The sequence below is a fragment of the Marmota flaviventris genome, chromosome 6, assembly GCF_047511675.1.
Source record: "Marmota flaviventris isolate mMarFla1 chromosome 6, mMarFla1.hap1, whole genome shotgun sequence".
In the NCBI taxonomy this organism is placed as follows: Eukaryota; Metazoa; Chordata; class Mammalia; order Rodentia; family Sciuridae; genus Marmota; species Marmota flaviventris.
The window spans coordinates 142,073,935-142,097,164 of NC_092503.1; the positions used below are offsets into that span (position 1 = coordinate 142,073,935).

General features: G+C 37.1%; 1 protein-coding gene and 2 pseudogenes across 1 annotated transcript; 2 read left to right on the forward strand and 1 right to left on the reverse strand.

The window, feature by feature from the left end:
- Positions 1-2,659: 2,659 nt before the first annotated feature.
- Positions 2,660-5,765, reverse strand: LOC139706177 (large ribosomal subunit protein eL19-like; annotated as a pseudogene).
- Positions 5,766-6,230: 465 nt separating this feature from the next.
- LOC114078697 (rho GTPase-activating protein 29-like) lies at positions 6,231-19,106 on the forward strand. Its single transcript, XM_071613857.1, is given in 9 exon segments — positions 6,231-6,321; positions 7,640-7,779; positions 8,478-8,651; positions 8,883-8,981; positions 8,983-9,057; positions 12,176-12,408; positions 15,396-15,717; positions 15,845-15,953; positions 18,256-19,106. Coding segments are annotated over 9 exon segments (2,094 nt in total).
- Positions 19,107-19,896: 790 nt separating this feature from the next.
- On the forward strand, positions 19,897-21,850 carry LOC114084242 (endoplasmic reticulum chaperone BiP pseudogene; annotated as a pseudogene).
- The last annotated feature ends 1,380 nt before the right edge of the window (positions 21,851-23,230 follow it).

Genomic DNA, 23,230 nt, shown 5'->3' on the forward strand with positions numbered 1-23,230 from the left:
CAACTCTTATGTACAAATCTGGGTTGATTATCAATCGAATGTTACAAATAGAAAACCAACCAGGAAAACTAGTTCATCTAATTCATAATAGCACAGCACTAAAATAATAGACTGGAAATTCTTCCATGAAACAAAGCCAAGTGAGGGGTGTGTTACCACAGTGAAAGTTCTTTACTGACTAACTGCTCAACAGGGGTCAAACTAGACTTCTGAAATTCATTAGGAATTTTCTAAAATTTTTTGACTGTGGTCTGTCTTTAGCTCATTATGCACATATGTGAATATACTTTTTCAATTTAACTATTTTGTTCACTTTTTTCTAAATTTTTTTGTTGAAAGAGTTCATAAAAAGTGATTTAAAAAACTATTGCTACTGGAGTTCTAGATACTAGTAGAGCTAAATTCCAATTGATATATGAAAATAGGGTCCTATATGATATCTTTGATCTTAAATCTGGTATCAGTAATCATAAGGTCTAAAAACCACTGCACTGAAGTTTAGTAACTCCTATTTATTCCATGCTGGGCATTATGCAAAGTGCTTAATTCCATTTATCTTATTTACTTCATGTAACAACTATGTGATATGAAGTAGGTAGTATTAATACCATAGCCTAATAGACTGATCTTAGTTCAATAATATGCTCCAAATTGTGCTCCCAATGAGTCATTCTGTCAGAATTTGAACCCAGCTAGCTTCCATTTATTTTACTATCCCAAGATCTAAGGCTCCTAATGAGGAATATTAAAAAAAAAAGATAAGTTAAAATTTTTAATTTTGACTGCTTATTAATAATATCAGGTAATTTTAAGTTTTTGTTTCTTAGTAGATTCTTAAGACCACATGCCAACAGAGCACCATATAGGAGTCTGCCATGACAGAGGAAGGCAGGAAGGGCTAGTGCAGTGGACTGGCCCAGGGCAGACCTGGAGCAGGAGCTGAGCCAGCACCCAGGCAGCTGGCTGCAGAGCCTGCACACTTCATGGTGCTAGAAGTTCTGCAGGACTGTAAATATGTTCTGGTGTTTACCATCCAACCACAATGGCTCAGCTCCCTTCTATCAATGTGGAGAAGGGCCCAGGACAGCAAATCACAGGAGCAGTGCCTGGGAACCAGGGAACAGAGGCCAGCAGCCCCAAGTGAAGAAGGAAGTCAGATGAGATGATGAAACTGCAAGTGATGCTGATGTGCACCTGTCTGCAAACCACTGCCCAAAAATGTGGGAGAAGGACCAGGTGGCAGGGAAGAGGATTGTGGGCTGTGAACACGGCCAGTGGCAAAACTGTCAGACAAGTGTCAAGGTGCACAGTTTCGCTATCCCATGATATATATTACTCAATAAGAAATGTTAATCTTAACAAGGTGATGGTGAAGTGTACTGAGAATTTATTAGGTCAGGTACTGTTCTGAGCACTTTTCATCTCACTCAACAAACTCAAATGAACTCCTAGTTGATCTACAAGGTTATGCATCTATGAACTCAAACTTGGCCATTTAATTAAATACCAATCAAGTTTGGTTTGTAAAAAAAAAATTGACACACACCAGGTACAGTGACACACATTTGTAATCCCAGTGAAGTAGGAGAATCTAAAGTTCAAGGGCAGCATGGGCAATTTAAAAAAGGTCTGGGGAAGTAGCTCTGTGGTAAAGCACTCCTGGGTTCAGTTCCCAGTACCAAAAGAAAAAAAAAAGTAAGTAAGAAAGAAAGGCACTTGTCCATTTTGTCAGGAAAAACTAGGTTCTTGCCCATGAACCAAGGTGCTCTTGAAAAAAAGAATTCAGTAAATGTCTAGATTTTGCTCAGCTTCAAATTCTTGAACTGCTTTCTGAGTGCAGAAAATATTGTGGCCCAAACAGGCCATGATGTTCTCTAAGCCTCCTGAGCTCATTATGCACATCACTACATTTTGTGCTTTGGAACTTATAAAGACAATGTGATGATTTAAAAGTCCATTGATTTTTCATTCCCATAATGAAAAATCAGCCTTTTTAGTTCATCTTCAACAAATTCCACTTGTCAAACTGATAGAATTAGCCAGAAGCAACTTCATTTTCTAGTCTGGAGCTAAGTGCCTAAGTATAGAAATAGTATTTCTAACTACAATGGTTAAAATAAAAATTTTACCACATAAACTATATGGGTGAAAAAAAGCTTGACTTAAAAAAAAACAGTTGTCCTATGTTAAGCATAGTTTTTATTTTCCAAATGACAATTGACAGCTTTATTTTCTAATATTTTCTGTATCAGCCAAAGTTCTTTCTGAATAATATGGTTTTGTTATATTTCAGTATTTAGTTTTTTAAATATGTCCATAGTCTTTCAGCACAGTGGCTTCAACAAGAAAATTATACATTTCCAATAAAATTCAATGCTGACCATTTGAACATTGTATGTAATGGTAAAAGAAGTTCAGAACAGTGTTGAAGATTAAAAAAAATAAAGTATGTAAAACAGAGCAAAAATATTTAAAGAGTGATGAACTATTTCTGGTTTTAAAACAAGTAACATGGCTTCTTCAAGCCTCACAATTCAAAGAGCAGACTAACTGTATTTCTTTTATTGTAAAAATGACAATTTATAAAATTGTGAATTTCTAAAATTGTGGTACAATATAGTTTTTTAACAGATAAAGCTTTTTTTTTTTTTTTTTTATTTCAAGGAGTATCTATGTAATCATCAAGGCCACTATGTACAGACATAAGAGGGGAGCCTAATTTCTTGGTCTCTTCCTCCTTGGACAGAGTCTTGACGTCCTCCTCTTTGGCCTGGAATGCTCCTCACAGAGCTTCTATTCCTCTTTGGTCTCAGCATGGTCAGCCAGAAGCTTCTTCTTGGCATTATCTGCCTTCAGTTTTAGAATATGTTCCATGACGATCCACTTGTTTTTGCAGACATTGCCCTTTACCTTCAGGAAGAGGCTGTGATACATGTGGTGGTTAATCTTAGATTCATGGTATCTCTGAGCAGCCTACACAGAATTCACATCCTCTGCACCCAGGTGACCTTCTCCTGCATTGGAGCATTAACTATACTCTTCTGCTTACCTATGCCCACATGCCTGTGTCTCTGGGGAGCCAAGGAATTTTTCTGGCATGGAGCCTCAGAATGAATAGTCACTGGTTTTGCGGATGATCAGCTATCTTTAATCAGCTTCCCAATCTGCTGATGAGAGTTGGCATTGAAGATTTCATTGGTTTCATTGGGATCCAACCAAAGCTTCTTTTGCCACAGCAAGGGAAACTGGAGGCACCTCTACTGAAGCCCGAGCATCCTCCTGGCTGCTCCTGTAGCTGTGAAAGAAAAGAGCCCAATATAGTTTGAAATTTTTCATAATATATCTAAGATTTAAACATTATATACTTGTAACATGTTTATATATATAATGTACACATATATTCAAACAATTGTCTTCATTTGTTAACAGTGCACAAATGGTTACATAGTACAGAGATCATATTTACTTAAGCTTGTTAGCTTATTTCTGAAGAGTTCTGTGAATCTTGTTAGTTTTTCATTTTTCACATTTGAGCAAAACATCCTGAATTCAATGCATGACTCTCTCTCTCTTCATATATATATGTGTATATATATATATATATATATATGTATATATATATATATATATATACACATATATATATGTATGTATCTATGTATGCATATATATATATTTAAATAAATGTGATACAAATCACATAGGCCAAATCTAGCCTGCCATTTGTTTTTGTTTGTTTGTTTTATACTAAAAAATGTTTTGAGGATTGTTTTGGTTTGAGTCAGGGTCTCTTCATATTGCCCAGGCTAGTCTTGAACTTGTGGGCTCAAACAATCTTCCATCTTCAGGCTCCAAGAAGCTGAGACTACTGGTCCCACCATGCCTGACTTTTTTTTTTTAATATTGGGGTCTTGCTAAGTTGCCCACGCTGCCCTTGAACTCGATTCTCCATCCACAGCCTCCTGAATAGCTGGGACTACAGATGTGCATCACCTAAAAAATTATTATTTTAGGGACAAATATTGGACAAGATAATTCAAGTCTTTGAGATCAGACATCAAAATCAATAGTGAGTATAGGAGACCCCTGAAAGATCTGCTTAAAACGTGGATTTCTAAAATCCATGCTTCAAAACCAAGATAACCCACCTGTGCATACCCAGCTGTCAGTCATCAATTCCTGCTATACAAATTGTATTTGATGATTCAACATCAGAAGTAGATAATAGGCAAATATGACTATCTCAACTCAATACCTTCTAACAGAAAAAAATAGTATCTCTAAATATTGTAATACTGTATTTTATTTCTGAATTTCAACACTTATGATAATAAGCCTATCACAACTTCATTTTCACAGTTGCCAATTATTTAGAAAAGTCCCTCTTTTTGGCAGATGAGCCAGCCATGAGGAGACAGTACCTCCCAGTCTAGTTCCCTCACTCCACAAGTGAGACTTCAACATCAGGGAATGTTCATGGCTTACCTGAGGTGCTTCTTCTCTTCACTACTTCAGCCTCATTAGGACTCTGAGCTCATGATTTCCTAGCAGCCTGGGGTTCTCTCTAAAAGAAAGATGTTAATTCTTCATTTAATGGCAAATTTGTTTTCTGTTGTAAGTTTGTGAGCATGTTGGGATGAAGCTATGTCTGGGGACAGTCAGTTGGAACCCAAGTCTGCACATTCTATTGTGCACTAGTAGATTAGACTTGGTTTTAAATTTCTCTGCTTCAAACCAACATTAGGAATTTAAGAAAATGCTAAAGTTGGTTTAACACTAGTCATATATTAAACACAACTTGTACAGAATTACAAGTATCAGCAAATTTCAAATGCAATTTGATGGTAATTTCTATCATCATGTAGTATTAGAGGAATCTTTGAGGAAGACATTCAATCCCAACTAAAAGCATAGGACATACAAATTTATTGAGGCACCATAGAAAAAATATTATTTAGGGAAAGATGAAAGAATAGTTTAAAGTTAAAAAATTTCAAAGCCAATCTCTTATGCACATTGCATAATGAATTAACTAGAATAAATCAACAGGGAGAACTTCAGCTATGAACACTGAACACTGAACAAGGTATTTGTAGACAATTATCAGAAAAAATACATCTTTGAAGCAATGCAGTGAGACCCCTGAATAGAGGTGACAAACTAGTCCTGTATGGTGATATCTATTTATCCAGAATAGAATTGAAGTTCCACTTTAAACTGACCTAAAGGAATTTTAATTTTTTTTTTTGGGGGGGGGGGGACAGGGTCTTCCTATGGTATCCTTCAGTTTTGAGTCATCAGTGGTTTCATGAGGTGTATATGGTGCATCATTCCTCTAGTGGTTTTTGAAGGAATGTTTGTTTGGGGTGTCTTCAGTACTATTAGTGCTATTGATTTGGGAACAGGTATGTTTAAGCCTTATAGGTAAATTTTTAAAAATCAAATCTGAAAAACAATTGTGGATCCAGATTCTATTTATCACTTCCAGGTGATTTAAGGACGAATTGGCCTCATTTCCACCAGAACTTTTTGCATATGAGAAGTGTTTCTCCTTCTTTTTCTATCAGTGAATGGTGTCTTTCTTTATCACCTGTTGTCTATCTTCCTTATCTCTATCTCCATTTTATTTTCTCTTTCCCTGACTCCACTTTTCCCTGTATCTTCCCCTGTCTCATTTGGTCTACTTTATTCTCTTCTCTTCCTTTTGTAATTTCCTCTCCTTTCCATACCTCTGTCTCTATTTGCTTTTCTCTCCCAAATACCATTGCTCCCCATTCCACCCACCATTTCTCTTCATCAGGAACTTGTTCATGATATTGTTAATGACATAGCCAGTGGCTGGTCTCTGGGGGACTCGGCAGTGCATGGCGGGGAGGGGCTTATGTGGCCAGGGTGGTCTTGGAGGTGGCTTGATAGGGCATCCAAGGGCCATGCGTGGGGATGGAGGCAGCGAGCTCTGGCCCTCTCTCGCCATGCATTAGGCGGGAGTCTGAGTCCTGGACGCTGGAGGAAGCGCGGGGATGAGTTTTTGATGGAGGTGGTCGCTCTGGCGCTGCATTGGGCTGGGGACTGCAGAGATGGCTGCTGACCAATTGCCATCCAGGGTCAGGGCGGCCACAGGGTCAGTGATGGTCCGGGAGGGGAGGCGGCTGCAGGCAGGGCGGGGTCTCCCGGGAGGATGGAACCTTGAGATGGGCGCCCACGAGAGGTAGACGTCAGGAGCCGGCACTATGGGAACCGGAACACTGTGGTCCTTGGTGATCAGTGAGCCCTTGGAGCAGGACGACGACGCTGCGGCAGCTGCGGACCAGAGCGATACTCGTGAGACTCAGGATACTCACGGGTTAACTTGACTTTTCCTTCTTGGTTTTCGGGTCTTCACAATCGTCTTTCCCACTGGGATCTTTTTGTAAGTGTCGTGACATTTCCTGAAATTTCATTCTGATGAGTACCTAGATAAAGAAACTAACAAGTGCTGTTCCCTTTGTACTTTTTCTTTACCCACTTCACCTCATCTAGGCCTTGGTTGATGACTACTTTGGGGAGGGGAGGGGTGCCTAAAGGTGCAGGGACACCATCCTTGCCTTTTTTTCTGAGGGCCCCCTCTGTTGCATCTCTATCCTACCTCTTCTCTGTCCTTCCTTTGTTACTGTCCCTTCTGTTTCCATTCACCATTTTTCAACCATGACCTTAGCACACAAAGTTAGGGTGTAAATTGGAATTGATAAGCTGGGAGATCCCAACTGCTACAAGGAGAGTGTGTCCCTGTGAGTATGTGGCCAGGATGCCCCAAGACCCTGTTGGTGATAAAAATCTGGTGTTCCAAAGGTCGCCCCCCTTCTGTGGAAACCAAGTGGACCAGGACTGTCCTTTTCTTTGAGTCAGACAGGTGCTGGTTTATTTCACTTTTTCACTACTGTCCCTGCCTTAGAGACCAAGGATAGGGTTCCACACTGACTCATTTGGATCTTTGACATCCACTGAGTTCTTTGGATCTTTTGGGGGAAGGGAGGAGTGTTGGGTGTTTTGTGAATATTCCAAGACCATTTCTAAGCAGCAGGCAGCTTTTTGTTCTATATCAGTTTTGTTCTTTTCCTCTTTGGGTTCACTTCACCTCCTTATTGAGTTTGGGTGTAGGGGTCTCCCTCTTCATGAAAAAGAATTCAAAATTAGATGTGAAGGTGAGTATTTAGGATGAGTAAATAAATCACAGCACATTATACATGTATACATGTGTGTCTTTGAAATTTAGATCCTCCCCCCCACCAGTGTGTTCTTTAAGCAGTTTGCCAGAAATGCCTACTTAGAAATGCTACCTTATTGTAAGAACTGTGCAAGTGGGGAACAGTGACACTTAAGCCTCATTAGGTTGACAATACCTATAGCTCTGGTCTCATGATTTTGATAAAACCTTTCAGACTGAATTGGAAGAAAGCCCAATGGGCCCAGGTAGAAAAGTTTCACCCCCCAAGTTGGCAGGATATTGAAGTTTGGCTGAGTTGAAGAATCACTGTTCAGTGAATGTAGGGTAACACCAGCCCACTCCACCCTCCCGAAAATAGAACAACCAAGTACAATATCATGTGGTATATGTTTTTGTCATTTTACCCTTCTTACATACTAACATTTCTGTTGTTAGGACCCTGCTCCCTTGGAACATTTCAGCAATCATTAATGGCAAAAGCAGCTACCACCCATAAGTTCAGAAAATGGAGATTTCCTGAAAGATGTAGATACTGTGAACGCATTGTCATATTTCGAGGTTTTAAATGCGAAGAGGTAAGATCTTTTTGGAATCACAATTTTTTTCTTTTGCTATATACTTTTTTGTTATGATTTTACTTATTTGGAGATGTGTGTGTTCACACACAAACACACATATAAATATATATAAATTTGTTGTCTGTACACCTGGGAACTAAATTCAGGGTCTTGCACATGCCATATTTTTAGAGAGACAGAAAGAAGAGAGAGAGAGAGAGAGAGAGAGAGAGAGAGAGAGAGAGAGAGAATTTTTTTAATATTTATTTTTCAGTTTTCGGTGGACACAATATATTTTTTTTAAATTTTATTTTTATGTAGTGATGAGGATCGAACCCAGCGCCCTGCGCACACCAGGCGAGCACATTACCGCTTGAGCCACATCCCCAGCCCATCTACCCTTTCTTAAAATTGTGTTTTGAAATGGGTTCTTGCTAGATTGGTCTGGCCTTCAACTTGTGAAATTCCTGTTTCAACTCTCAAGTAGCTGGAATCATGGGCATATGCCATCACACCTGGCTTGACAATACATTTTTAATAAAGTCCCACAGTTTATTTCTATAGTTTTCTACTTTGTTTTGCTGTTAAATGTAACTCACAAACCACAAGTAGTACTTTTTTACTTATTTTTGTCGTTATTAGTCTGCCTGTAATTTTCTTAGTTGTGAATAATTTTAAGGTGAGTCAATCAGTTTTCAAATATCATTTTCTTATAGTGTCTTCTTGTCTGCCATAAAAAATGCATGGCAAACTTAACCATCGTTTGCGGACATCGGAAACTTCCAGGGAAAATGCACTTATTTGGAGAAGAGTTGTCCTGTGTTGCCAAAAAGGAGCCAGATGGCATTCCTTTCATAATCAAAATGTGTACTTTAGAAATTTACAAGTATGTTGTTTACTCTTAAAACTCTAAAAACATAAATGCCTTTGTGATTTGTTTTAATGAAAAAGAGACTTTAAGAAAATCAGCACTCTCCATTTGTAATAACTAAACTTATTCACATTTATTTGGAAAAGGTTAATTTATTTAACTTCAACTTGTATTTTTTAAATACTAATAAAAATTGAAGTAGATACATCAACTCTGTCTACATGTCTGCATTTAGCCCTTTGTACTAAAGTAAAATATTGCATTCTGTTTTTCTTTTCTCTTCAAGGGAATTTATCGAGTCAGTGGCAACAAGGCAAAAATGGCAATACTGTGTCAAGCTCTGGAAAACGGGAAGGCATTTAGTAGATCTGTCCGAATTTTCTTCACACGACATCTGTGAAGTGTTAAAATTTTATCTTCAACAGGTGAAAGTTTTATTCTAAACCTACCATCAAATGCAAAGAGCAAAAATATTTTATATTTCATATTTTTCATTGGTATACACTATGTCATCACCCCCCTCATTATTCTAAGATTTTATAATGATGTATTTTGATGTGGATATATTTCCATCCAGTATTCTGGCCACTCCATGAGCTCCGTCAGTTGTGAGGGCTTTAGTTCTTGGAACTTTTCTTGATTTTTATTGCCATTCTCCCACCCACCATCTGTCTTTGTAATTTGCACTTGAAGCTCTTGTTTGGAGATGTGTGTGTGTGTGTGCACATACACAAACACACATATAAATATTTATAAATTTGTTATTTGTACTCGTGGGGATCAAAAATTCAGGGTCTTGCACTTGCTTGGCAAGCATACTTGTTCTCCAGTTCCCTTACCTTTTCTTTATTGTTCTTTTTTCTTCAAAAACTTTCTAAGACAGTTCCTTGTCTTTCTCTTCTTGAATAAGTAAATTACTCCATTTGTGAGATCATGTTTTAATATTCAAGAAGTCTGATTTTCTATTCTTTTGATAACATTTTTTAAATGATTATATGATGCTCTTTTATTGTGGATATTCATAGATTTTTCTCATTAAGGGTTCTTTTCTCTATTTGGCCTCTAACCTCTGTAGAAATACAATGTGACCCTCATATATAACATTAAATTTTCTATAGCAACATAAAAATTAAAAATAAAGTGGAGTGAATTTTAATATATCATTGAACATTTTGAATATCTAGTTTTTCAAATTATGAGGTATTTTGTTTATTTATTTATTTATTTATTTGTGTTGCAGCTCTTCTTCTTTGAAATCTGGTATCTATTTTTCATTTAGTGCACATCTCAGTTTAGATCAGCTGCATTTCCAGTGCTCTCTCACCATATCTGAGTAGTTGACAGCATAGTTACAGCATCATTTTACACCTTCAATTTGTTCTTTTTCTACCCATTTTGATTTTTGTCTGTCATGGTGCCTAGATATATTAGAGTTTGGACTTGAAATCACTTTGGAAGCACTTGAACACATCAAGGCTTTTTAAAAACTTTGAACTTTACTATAAAGTGGTCTAGATGGACTGCTTGGTATATGCCTAACTACATGTCTCTAGTTCCCTGTTCTGGCACTGGTGCGATCTTCTTGGGAAGGCATTTTTTTTTAATTGTAGATGGACACAATACTTGTAATTTATTTATTTATTTTTATGTGGTGCTGAGGATCAAACCTAGTGCCTCACACATGCCAGATGAGTGCACTACCGTGAGCCACAACCCTAGTCCCCTAGGAAAGGTTTTTTTCTCCTTGCCTAGAGATACAGTACCAATACTGTGGGAGCCAGGGTTACTAAGACTGTAGGATCTGTGCTTTCAGTGTGTATATAGCCAACATATCCCCATTGGAAGACAGTTACCTCTCTGTTCCTTATGTTTGGCAATGCCTCGATTCAGAGAGCCTCTGTATCCCATTGCCCAGAGAAAAAATTTCCAGAGCTTTAGGAGGGAGATTGCCCTAGTACATGGAGTGGAGACAGGATTCTATAGAGAGCTAAGCTTTCTCAGCTGGCCCACCTGCAACCTAACCCAAGATCAGAGGACCTGGTAATGATTGTCCATGTCCCTTTAGGATTCTGAAAAACATGTTGAGTGACAAAGGGTCAGTTCTCTTGGAAATGCTGCATCAGGACTTATTCATCTGCTCTTCTACTTGTGAATTGTTGCTTTTTGTTTTCTCTATTTTCCTAGTCCTTATGAGCCTACTGTATTTTAGTGGAATTGCAGGAGGGAAAGAAATTAAGTATACATTGCTTGATCTACAAAGTTAGCCCAGGAAAGCATTGATAACCCTTTAATCACATTCTACAGACCCCTCAACTGAGAAATGGAGGTGGATACCTTTGAATGACTGGAAGTCTCATAATGTGTCATCCTTAATCTTGTTTAGTCAGTTAGGGAGAGGAGATGAATTGGGTCCAATACAATAAACTTGCATTCTGTTGAGGAATTTTGTATGTCTAAGACTTTCATTTGGGAAAGTGTGCTCAATTCTTGCAATAGTGTTAGAGAGTAGCCTTTATCTGACTCATTGACCTAAAGCTCCAAGAGGTGAAGTGACTTGCTTCAGATCCCAGAGTGATGAAGATAGAAACTGATCACAGGGCAACACCTTAACTTCCCACAGATATTATAGGACATCAGGTAGCTAACAGTTCACTGAATTTTCTATTGTAGATCAGTAGAAACATTGAAATTCATTATGGCAGTGGATATTTGTTGTAAGAACTTCTTTTTTTGATCTATTCATGGCAAATCAGCCTGTTTTAAAGTTTCATGAGATGTTGACAGTATGTTTTTGTAGGTCATATTATCTTGTGCTAATCTTCATTCTTGCCCAAGTAAAATCTGTGCTCTTTAGCACTTTGATATTTTTACCCCTTACTCATAAAATCCATGGGTTTCTGATTCATTTTATAGATTTTGTTCACTATTCTATGTTTGTTCCAGTAAAACAGCTGAAGATTATGCTATTTGGGGGGCAGATATGAATATAATGTGTTTAGGATAGAGATGAAGAGTTTTAAAATCCCATAATGAAGCTTAAAGCTTAAACTTCATTTAAAGTTTAGAATTTCACTCATTATCTATTAATTTGTTATTAACATAAATATAATTTATAGTCAAGATTTTGATTTGCTTTCTAAGTCACTTCTCTACCAAACATATATATTTTAATTTAAGGGCAGAGATGAAGCTCAGTACTAGAGTGCTTGCATAGCATGCTTGAGGTCCTAGGTTCAATCTCCAGTACTGAAAAACATATCAATAAATACAGATTGACTTTATATTTTGTTAATCGAAAGGGACATGCTAAATTAATTGAGTAACTCTCACTTATAGTTGACTTTAACAAAGAAAACAGGCAGAAGATTTTTTCAAAATATTTATTTTTTGGTTGTAGCGGGATGCAATACCTTTATTTTATTTATTAATTTTTATGTGGTGCTGAGGATCAAACCCAGGTCCCCGCATGTGCTAGGCAAACACTCTACCTCTGAGCCACAACCTCAGCCCAAAGGTATTTTTAATATAATTTTGTTTCTTTAGCTACCAGAACCATTGGTTTTATTCCAATGGTACCAGGAATTTATGGAGCTTGCAAATATCATCCAACATATTAACCAAGAACAGGACACCAAAAGGGACAACTCTGAAGACAACACATCTCCAAATATGTGTATGGAAATCAACCAAATTCTTCTCAAAACCAAGGATCTTCTAAGACAATTGCCACCGTCCAATTTTAACACTCTACATTACCTTATCATCCACCTTAAGAGGTAAGAATTTTTATACCATCTTAGCCATTTTTAATTGAACAGGGCAATAGTATTCAGTACATTTATATTGTTGTGTTACGATTTTCAAAATGATTTTTAGGATGTTCTTATTATGTGTTGGGAGAGGGATACACTGAATATATGTTCATGCAGCAAACATGGTTCCCTCAGATGCTTCCTGTGTGCCAGGCTCTGGCTGGTGAAACTAGGATGGAAACATAGGTTTTCTGCTATTTGTGGGCTTATCCTCTTGGGGTACAGATCTGTATATAACCACAGTTCACCATCATGCTTTTTCTAGTAGCTGTGCACAGCTTGTAGGCATGCAGAGGAAGTTTTGGGGGTAGGGATAGAGCAGAAGAGGCAAATGCCCTTGAGTTCAACTTTAAGAACTGCATGATGATTTGGTAGAGAATGTGCAGAAGAGCATACGAGGCAGAGAGAAACAGACATGGAGACACAAGAAAGCAGTTTGCATTTGGAAAATCTGATTTCATTAGGCTACAATATAGCAAGCAGTAGCAGGAACTGTGCTACCCTTCCTAGAGACTTGATAAAAAATCTTATGTACCTGGCAGATGAGTTGACCATATTGTTTCTATACCCACTAAAGAACTTGGAATCAGGAATTTCACATATTCAGATTTGCCTGCTAGACCTTTCTGACAGCAATTAAGATCTCCTTTTTAAAATTTTTTAAAATTTATTTTTTGTGGCTGGAATTGTGGCTCAGCAGTAGAGCATGTGCAAGGCCCTGGGTTCGAACCGCAGCCCCACATACAAATAAATAAATAAAATAAAAATTTTAAAAAATTTATTAGTTCAAATCAGTTATAAATGACAGCAGAATGCTTTTCAATCCATTGTACACAAATGGAGCACAAATTTTCATTTCTCTGTACATGATGTAGAGTCATACCACATGTGCCGTCATACATGAACTTAGGGTAATGATGTTCGTCTCATTCCACCATCTTTCCTACCCCATACCCCTCCTCTTCCTTCCCTCTCTTGAGCCCAATCAATGTTCCTCCATCCCCAGAGACCCAATTATGTATCAACATTCATTTATTAGAGAGAATTTTAGCCTTTGATTTTGGGGGATTGGCTTACTTCATGATATTCACCAACTCCATTCATTTACCTGTAAATGCCATTATTTTATTCTCTTATAATGCTAATAGTACATTGTGTATACATACCACAGTTTTTTTTAACTATTCGTATCTTGAAGGGCTTCAAGTTATTCCATGAAATAGAAAAGGAGGAATCCCTTCCAAACTCATTCTGTGAAGCTAGTATCACCCTGATACCCAAACCAGCCAGAGACACATCAAGGAAAGAAAATTTGAGACCCATATCCCCGATGAACATAGATGCAAAAATTCTCAATAAAATTCTGGCAAATAACATACAATAACATATGAAAAAAAACAATGCTCCATGATCAAGTTGTGTACTCCAGGGATGCAAGGTTGGTTCGACATACAGAAATCAATAAATGTAATTCATCACATCAATAAACTTAAAGAGAAGAATCCTATGATTACATCAATTGATGCAGAGAAAGCATTTGACAAAATACAGTACCTTTTCATGTTCAAAACATTAGAAAAACTAGGGGTTGTAGGAATATACCTCAACATAGTAAAAGCTCTCTCTGCTAAACCTAGGCTAACATCATTCTAAATGAAGAAAAATTGGAAGCATTCCATCTAAAAATTGTTCAACATAATCCTTGCCACTCTAGCCAGAGCAATTAGATGAAAGAAATTCAAGGGAATACAAATAGGAAAAGAAAAACTCAAATTATCATTCTTTGCCAACGACATAATTTTACACTTGGAGGATCCAAAAAACTCCACCAGAAAACTTCTAGAATAATAAATGAATTTGGCAAAGTAGCAGGATACAAAATTAATACCCATAAATCAAATGCATTTCTATATATCAGTGATGAATCCTCTGAAAGACAAATAGCAAAACTAACCCATTCACTATATATATATATACATATATATATGTATATATATATTATATCGTATATATATTATATGATAATATATATAATATATATGATAATATATATTATATGATATATAATATATATATGATATATATTATATATCACAGCTTTTTCACCCATAGATGAATCTAGTATCATCCTGATAGCTAAACCAGGCAGAGACAGATTTCCTTAGATAGTCATAGAAATAACAAGCTGAGAGTGTTTGAAGTAAAACCAGAACATTGATAGTGGCAATAGAACAGAGAGATGTTCAGGAGAGAGAATCATTTAGGCTAGAAAACCAGCTGTGGGGGCTGGGGATGTGGCTCAAGTGGTAGCGCGCTCGTCTGGCATGCGTGCGGCCCGGGTTGGATCCTCAGCACCACATACCAACAAAGATGTTGTGTCTGCCGATAACTAAAAATAAATAAATAAATATTAAAAAAAAAAAAAAAAAGAAAACTAGCTGTGGGCAGCTGGGAGTGTGGCTAGTGATAGAACATGGGAGACACTGGGTTTGATAGTCAGCACTGCATAAAAATAAATAAATAAAATAAAGGTATTGTGTCCATCTCTACGTAAAAATTATTTTTTTAAAAAAGAAAACTAACTGGGCAGTGAGAGAGAAATTGACAGTGATGTTTCTGATTCCAGTATAAGAAACGGGGAATATATCCCACATACAAAGATGGAGTAATTTTTAGAGGTGTTTTTCTTCCTTCTGCTACTGAGTTCAGTAGTTCCTTCTACTTACATGCATTTTATCCTAAAATAGTACTCTGAAACTCAGTTTGGTGTGTGGTAAGTATCATAATGAAACAAAGGATTCTTTCCCTAGAGCCACCAAACTTGACCCTTGAAAAACGTTTTGTAGTCTTCTATAGCCCGAGTTTTCTCCACCCTTCTCAAGTCATAGTAAACTACCATTAAGGACATCTATTAGGCAAATCTCATACACTTTATGTGTTCTTCTTTTCAGGGTTGTAGACCATTCTGAAGAAAACCTGATGAACTCAAAAAACTTGGGGGTGGTATTTGGACCCTGTCTGATGAGGCCCAGGCCTACAACCACTCCTGGTACCATCTCCTCCTCTCTTGTTGCGTATGCCAATCAGGCCCTGTTAGTAGAGTTCCTCATTACCAATGCACAGAGGATCTTCGATGGGTCCCTAGAGCCACAAAATGCTTCATCTAGTACTGATGTTGTTTCATCCACACCTTGGGTGGATGAAAGCCCTCCTTCCAAACCCGTAATATCAACAGAACATTCCACAAAGTCACAATATTTTTCTACAAAGCAAGTGAGTTTTGACCATTACAGAATTGGATTAAATATGTGATGTTTATGTTAACAAGTTAATAGTCTTTGAACTGTTTGTTTTTGAGATGTGTTTTGCTTTTAGTTTAAAACTTTTCTTGTATCAATAGGATATCCACACTGCAGATATTGAAATTGAAAATTTTGAATTGGCTACATCATTTGAGGAATCAGAATGCAAGCAAAATGCATTGGAAAAATGGGATGCATGCCTCATTGGTGAGTGGTCATGTAACATATATCTTTGCATATTTCAAACCTTGCCAAGAAGTCGTGATTAAAAACCAAGGTGAGGGATGGGCTTGTAGCTCAGTGGTAAAACGCTTGCCTTGGCATGTGTGAGGCCATGAGTTGGATCCTCAGTACCATGTAAAACAAATAAATAAAGATAAAATATTGTGTACATCTACAATACTCATCCTTTAAAAAAAAAACAAGGTGTATTAAGTTGAGGTAAGTTCAAACTTCAAGGTTTTATTAGTTAACTTTTCTAGCCACTGAGAAAGTTTAATGAATGTCATTTAAATGAATATCATGCTTTGTTTCTTTCTTGTAAAAAGATATCTTGAAATTCATAAATTATTTTTGTTCTCTTTCTGAGATTTGTTTTCACCTTTACTTCTTTTTCATCAATTAAAGTCAAAACAGCAAAAAGCTGGACTCCTGAAACTCAAAAAAAATAGACTCCTAAAGTTTTTTGATGTCCCTTTACCTGTGGCCTGACTTTAGCACATTAAGCACACATGTCTTCCATTTTCTTGGCTCCAGTCTTTTTGTTCACTGTTTTTTGATTGCTTTATTTCAGTGAATGGTTTCTGGTAAGAGGGTTGAAAACCTTTCATTTGTTACTGCTTTAGTAGAGCTAAATCCGAATTTTTCAATATATAGCCATAAATGTTAAATTTGATATATAAAATTAATGAAATATCAATTAGTGTAGCCTGAGAAAGTCTGAAAACAAAGACAGTCCATTACCTCTCTGCAAAGAAAAGCACTGGACTCACTGATTCCATTTATATGATTTGATCTTATTAGCACTTCTGTGCTATGAACCTTGGCCTCCTTTAAGCCATAGCTAACAGTCTGAGGAAGGCAAATAATGCCAAGGGTCATGTCCCTAAATTATCGTTGATTCAGGGTTTGAACCTCATCCTCTCTCATTCATAAATGTAACCTTGTTTCACTGTCCAATGAAATTGGATTCCCAGGTAGCTATAGTAATAACAATAAATAATTTTAAAATATTTGAAATTTTCATTACATACCAGGTAATTCTGTGCCTTTTCTTTAGAAGATCATTAACACCACATGCCAACATATCTCCACATAGGAGCTTGTCTTGACAGAAGAAGGCAAGTAGGGCTAGTGCACTAGGCTTGCCCAGGGCAGAAATGAAGCTGGAGCTGAGCCAGCACCCAGGCAGCTAGAAGTGGTGCTAGAAGTTCTGCAGGACTGTAAATATGTTCTGGTGGTTGCCATCCAACCACAATGGCTCAGCTCCCTTCTATCAATGTGGAGAAGGGTCCAGGACAGCAAATCACATGATCACTGCCTGGGAACCAGGGAAGAGAGGCCAGCAGCCTCAGGTGAAGAAGGAGGTCAGATGAGATGATGACCTGCGATCATCATCAAGTGATGCTGCTGTGCACCTGTCTGCAAACCACTGCCTAAGGATACGGGAGAAGGACCAGGTGGCAGGGATGAGAACTGTGGGCTATGAACAGGGCTGTTGGAAAGCCATCAGACCAGTGGCAAGGCACACAGTTGTCTGATGTTTCTCAGCAGGGAGACGAGGATCATGGCCAGATGGCTGCACCTTTCTAGCAACAGAAGCTTCTGGGGTACATGCAGCAAAGACAGAGTGGGAGATGCTAGGGTTCTAGGTGAGAAAATAGGGACCTTGGGACCAGATGAGAGGAGAAAGAGAAGGAGGTAAATCTGGAGTCTCCAGAACCAGTAGCACAATGGCAATTTTGACAGCTCTTCAACCTTCCTTTGTCCAGAGGATGTTACCATGTATTAGTGGATCAGCTGGGAGAGCATCCAAGTCCTCTCTGGTGTGTTGCCCTCAGTATGGACAGAATGTAGCTGGAAAGCAGATTAAGTGACAGGCAAAGTCCTTGGGATTCAGGACATGGCATTTGTTGGTGTACAGAATAGTGTTACTGTTCTGGAGTTACCATTGTCTGCCTGTTGAAATCAGGAAAGTCTTAACACAGAAAATATTCATTCATGGGTAGTATATTAAAACAAGTTACTACAGGAAGTGTTGTTTTTTTATTTTATTTGCTTTGTGACTATTTGTTTTATTAAGATAAATTTTAAAAAGTAATGCTTTAATTAAAAATGTGCCTTTAATATTGTATGGATTTTTAATTCCTCTGCATGGATGACTGAGAAAATAATGTTGGAAAAAAATATGTAAGACTCTGTTGTTTGAGAGAATGCCCATTCATAAATAACCACACTTCCTTATTAACCAAGCTTCATGAAGTTAAAAAAAAAATCTCTTCTTTTTCAGATCACAAAGAACTTGAATCGTCATCACAAAAGATGGACAATATGTGTAAAACCACGAAACCACTTAGTCTGAAATCTGATGTGACAACAAATGATATACAGAGGCCTACGCCAAGCCCCAAGATCAGATGTTTCTGTTTGCCTGTAGATAGGTTCCATCTTGCAAGCTCCCCCAATGAGAAAAACAGCAGAAATGTGGGAATTGTCAATTCAGACAAGTTTTGCCAGAATCTTACCTTTGAAGGACTTAATAGAAAAGATACCCCTACTAGTTTTGGCTCCCAAATTAATGATTTTGATCAGCAGGTTCCACAAAAAACTCAGGGACAACAATGTGAACCAAAGAACTTAACTGGCACGAGTGCAGTGATTGTGCCTAGTGTACTCCAGGAAAGGGGGACAATGAGCATCAAGGTTAGTGGTGACCATTCTAGCAGTTCCACACAGCCCAACATGCCAGCCAGTTCAGCAAGAGAGGCACCAGTGAGACTGTCCTCTCATTCTCACCGTCTTGTTCCTGCAAGAGCACCCAGAATACTGCAGCCCCATCTCGGGACAACATTTTACAAACCACCTACCCCGACCAGCAAAGTCAGGGGGACTGAGGAGAGACCAGCTTCACCTTCAGCAGCAGTGCCTCCTAGCACAGCTCTTACTCTTCTGAGACATGTGGAGAAATCTGTTCTAGAGGCAGACAGCACATCAGCTTATGCTTTGAAGCCAGCTGCTGAGCCTAAAGAGAACTCTGAGGAGCTCGGCCTACCTGACATGAATCCAATGTGCCAGGGACTCAGGCTAAAACAAATGGAAGAGTTACAAGACCTTGAATTTGAAATGCCACAGTTTGTGTAGTTGTCAAAATTCAGTTTTTCTTTTTCTTGTTTCATTTTTATGCATTTTGTTTATTTTATGAAAGAATATTGTAACAGAACCCCTTTTGTATAGGATTGCCAAAGTGTATATTTTGCCTTTTGGCCTTGTATTGTCTTTGCTAGTCATATAGAATGGTAGTGTTTTAGTCATATAGAATGATAGTGCTTACTTTTATTGTCTTTAAATTCTGTGTTTTTGAAGTTATGCATAAAATAAGTATTATAATTTTAAATTTAAAATAATTTTCTCTATAAAATGATTCATGTAAATGCATCTTTAATGTATAATATTGTTCTCAACAAATAGGGGCAGTAGGAGAAAATGAGCTTTATTTTGGAGCAAACCTTGTGCTGATTCATAAAATGCTTCTGAATGCAAGTGCCTGAAAAGTCTTGATTGGGTATGAATATATTTTTTCCCACATAATGTTCTAGTGCATCTTTGACCACTTGTGTTGTTATAGCATGTATGGAAGCATTGGCAATTCACTTAACTTTTTAAATGTTTACATAGTGGCCTAAAAGCTTGCAAATCTGTGTTTACTAGCATTCTACTTTTTTACATATGGTAATTAATACAATTGTAGAAAGAAAATGCACTTTAATACTAAAAAGTTTGAGACATTGGCAGAGACAACACAGACAGAGTTGAGGCATCTGGAGTGTAAGAGACCTGTAACCTCTCTGCTCTCAGCTGCGGCCTGTTGCTGGATTGCCTGCGACTTCTGGCTTTCTGCTGACGAGAGCAAGTGGCCAACAGCTAGGGCAAGATGAAGCTCTCTCTGGTGGCCGCAGTTCCCTGTTGCTCTGCGCAGCATGGCTGAGGAGGATGACAAGAAAAGGACATGGGTACCGTGGTTGGCATCGACCTGGGGACCACTTACTCCTGCGTCGGGGTGTTCAAGAATGGCCACTGGAGATCATCTCCAACGATCAGGGCAACCGCCTCAGGCCGTTTTATGTGGCCTTCACCCCTGAAGAAGAACGTCTGATCCGCGATACAGTCAAGAATCAGCTCACCTCCAATCCTGAGAACATGGTCTTCGATGCCCAGCGGCTCATTGGCAGCCCTGGGAATGACCCTTCTGTGAAGAAGACATCAAGTTCTTGCCTTTCAAAGTGTTTGAAGAGAAACCTAAACCATACATTCAGGTTGATATTGGAGGTGGGCAAACTAAGACATTTGCTCCCGAAGAAATCTCTGCTATGATTCTCACTAAAATGAAAGAGACTGCGGAGGCTTATTCGGGAAAGAAGGTTACCCATGCAGTGTTACTGTACCAGCCTATTTTAATGATGCCAGTGGCAAGCAACCAAAGATGCTGGAACTATTGCTGGCCTGAATGTTATGAGGATCATCAATGAGCCTACAGCAGCTGCTATTGCTTATGGCCTGGATAAGAGGGAGGGAGAGAAGAACATCCTGGTGTTTGATCCGGGTGGTGGAACCTTCTATGTGTCTCTTCTCCCCATTGACAATTTGATGTCTTCAAAGTCATGGCCACCAATAGAGATACTCATCGGGGTGGAGAAGACTTTGACCAGCGTGTTATGGAACATTTCATTGGGCTGTACAAAAAGAAGACTGGCAAATATGTTAGGAAAGAAAACAGAGCTGTGCAGAAACTCCAGCATGAAGTAGAAAAGGCCAAATGGGCCCTGTCTGCTCAACATTAAGCAAGAATTAAAATTGAGTCCTTCTATGAAGGAGAAGACTTTTCTGAAACCCTGACTTAGGCCAAATTTGAAGAGAAAACATGGACCTGTTCTGGTCTACCATGAAGCCTGTTCAGAAAGTACTGAAGGATTCTGACTTGAAGAAGTCTGATATTGATGAGATTGTTCTTCTTGGTGGCTCTACTCAAATTCCAAAAATTCAACAACTTGTTAAACAACGAGTTCTTCAATGGCAAGGAGCCATCCTGTGGCATAAACCCAGATGAGGCTGTTGCATACGGTGACACTGCCCAGGCTGGTGTACTCTCTGATGATCAAGATACAGGTGACCTAGTACTGCTTGATGTATGTCCCCTGACACTTGGTACTGAAACTGTGGGAGGTGTCATGACCAAACTGATAACTAAGAAACACTGTGGTACCCACCAAGAAGTCTCAGATCTTTTCTACAGTCTGATAATCAACCTACTGTTCCAATCAAGGTCTATGAAGGTAAAGGACCCCTGAAAAAAGACAACCACCTTCCGGGTACATTTGATCTCACTGGAATTCCTCCTGTGGGTTCCCCCAGATTGAAGTCACTTTTGAGATACATGTGAATGCTATTCTTTGGGCGACAGCTGAAGACAAAGGTACAGAGAACAAAAATAATATTACAATTACCAATGACCAAAATTGCCTGACACCTGAAGAAATTGAAAAGATGGTTAATGATGTTGAGAAGTTTGCTGAGGAAGACAAAAGACTCAAGGAGTGCATTGATACTAGGAATGAGTTGGAAAGCTATGCCTACTCTCTAAAGTATCAGATTGGAGATAAAGAAAAGTTGGGAAGCAAACTTTCTTCTGAAGATAAGGAGACCATGGAAAATGCTGTAGAGGAAAAGATTGAATGGCTGGAAACCACCAAGAAGCTGACATTAAAGACTTCAAAACTAAAAAGAAGGAACTAGAAGAAATTGTTCAGCCAATTATCAGCAAACTCAATGAAAGTGTAGGCCCTCCCCCAACTGGTGAAGAGGATCTACAGCAGAAAGAGACGAGTTGAAGACACTGATCTGCTAGTGCTGTAATATTTAAATACTGGACTCAGAACTTTTCTTAGGAGAAAACTGAGAGAACTTAAGTCTCGAATGTAATTGGAATCTTCACCTCAAAGTGGAGTTGAAAATGCTATAGCCCAAGTGGCTGTTTACTGCTTTCCATCAGCAGTTGCTCACATGTTTTGGGGAAGAGAGAGAGAGGAGGAATTGGCTATCTTAAAAAACTGGATATAAAAATGTGGGTCAGGATGTGTGTTCACCTCATAAATGTTCTATTTAATGATTGGGTCATGCAAATCTGGTGTAGGAACTTTTTTCACCATAAGTGACACCAATAAATGTTTGTTATTTAAAAAAAAAATACTAAAAGTTTGGAACTGTCATAAAATAAAAGTTTGTACAGATAAAGCTAAGGGATAAAACACTATCAGAAGCATTAAAACCATCTAAAGCCAAATAACTAAACTATATAATTTAAATTATAATATATTTATATATTATATATTATATACTACATATTATAGATGTACATATATCTATATGATATAAGTTGTTTCTATATAATTATAATATAATCCTTATATTTTATACATTATATTAATATAAATTATACTAATATAATAATTGTATTATTATCTTATTAATAAAAGAAATTATATTCTTATATAATTACATTACAATGATATGCAATATAATATAAATTAATATAAATCTAAATATATTATATGATATATAATAAATATGTTATATATAATAAAATAATATTTATATATTTAGTTTTTGTATTATTTTATTATATGTGTTTATAATATATATGTATTTCATATATTATATATAATGTATATTAAATACATATGAATCATAAACATTTTGATATGTAATATATATAATTTATATAATATATATTTATCTATTTATATATTAATATATATAATTTATATATAAATATATAAGTATGTTATGTAAATATATTATATAAATTATATATAATATATTATCATTAATATATAATATACTTATATATTAATATACATAAAATATATATAATTTATATATTTTTATTATATGCATATATGATAAAATAAATGTATTATATATAATATAATATAAATTAGAATGTTATATAATTATATTGTATTTAATTTATATTATATATGTATTATATATTTATATAATATATTTATATAATATTATAATTTAAATTATATAGATAAATTATCTTATTTGACTTTAGATGATTTTAATACATTTGATAGTTTTTAACCTCTTAACTTTATCTGTATAAATTTTTATTTTATGACATTTTTTAACCTTTTTTGTATTTTTTATAATGGTCTTTAAAAATGCTTGCTTCAGATATTTTTAATTTCAATGCATTTTCTCTT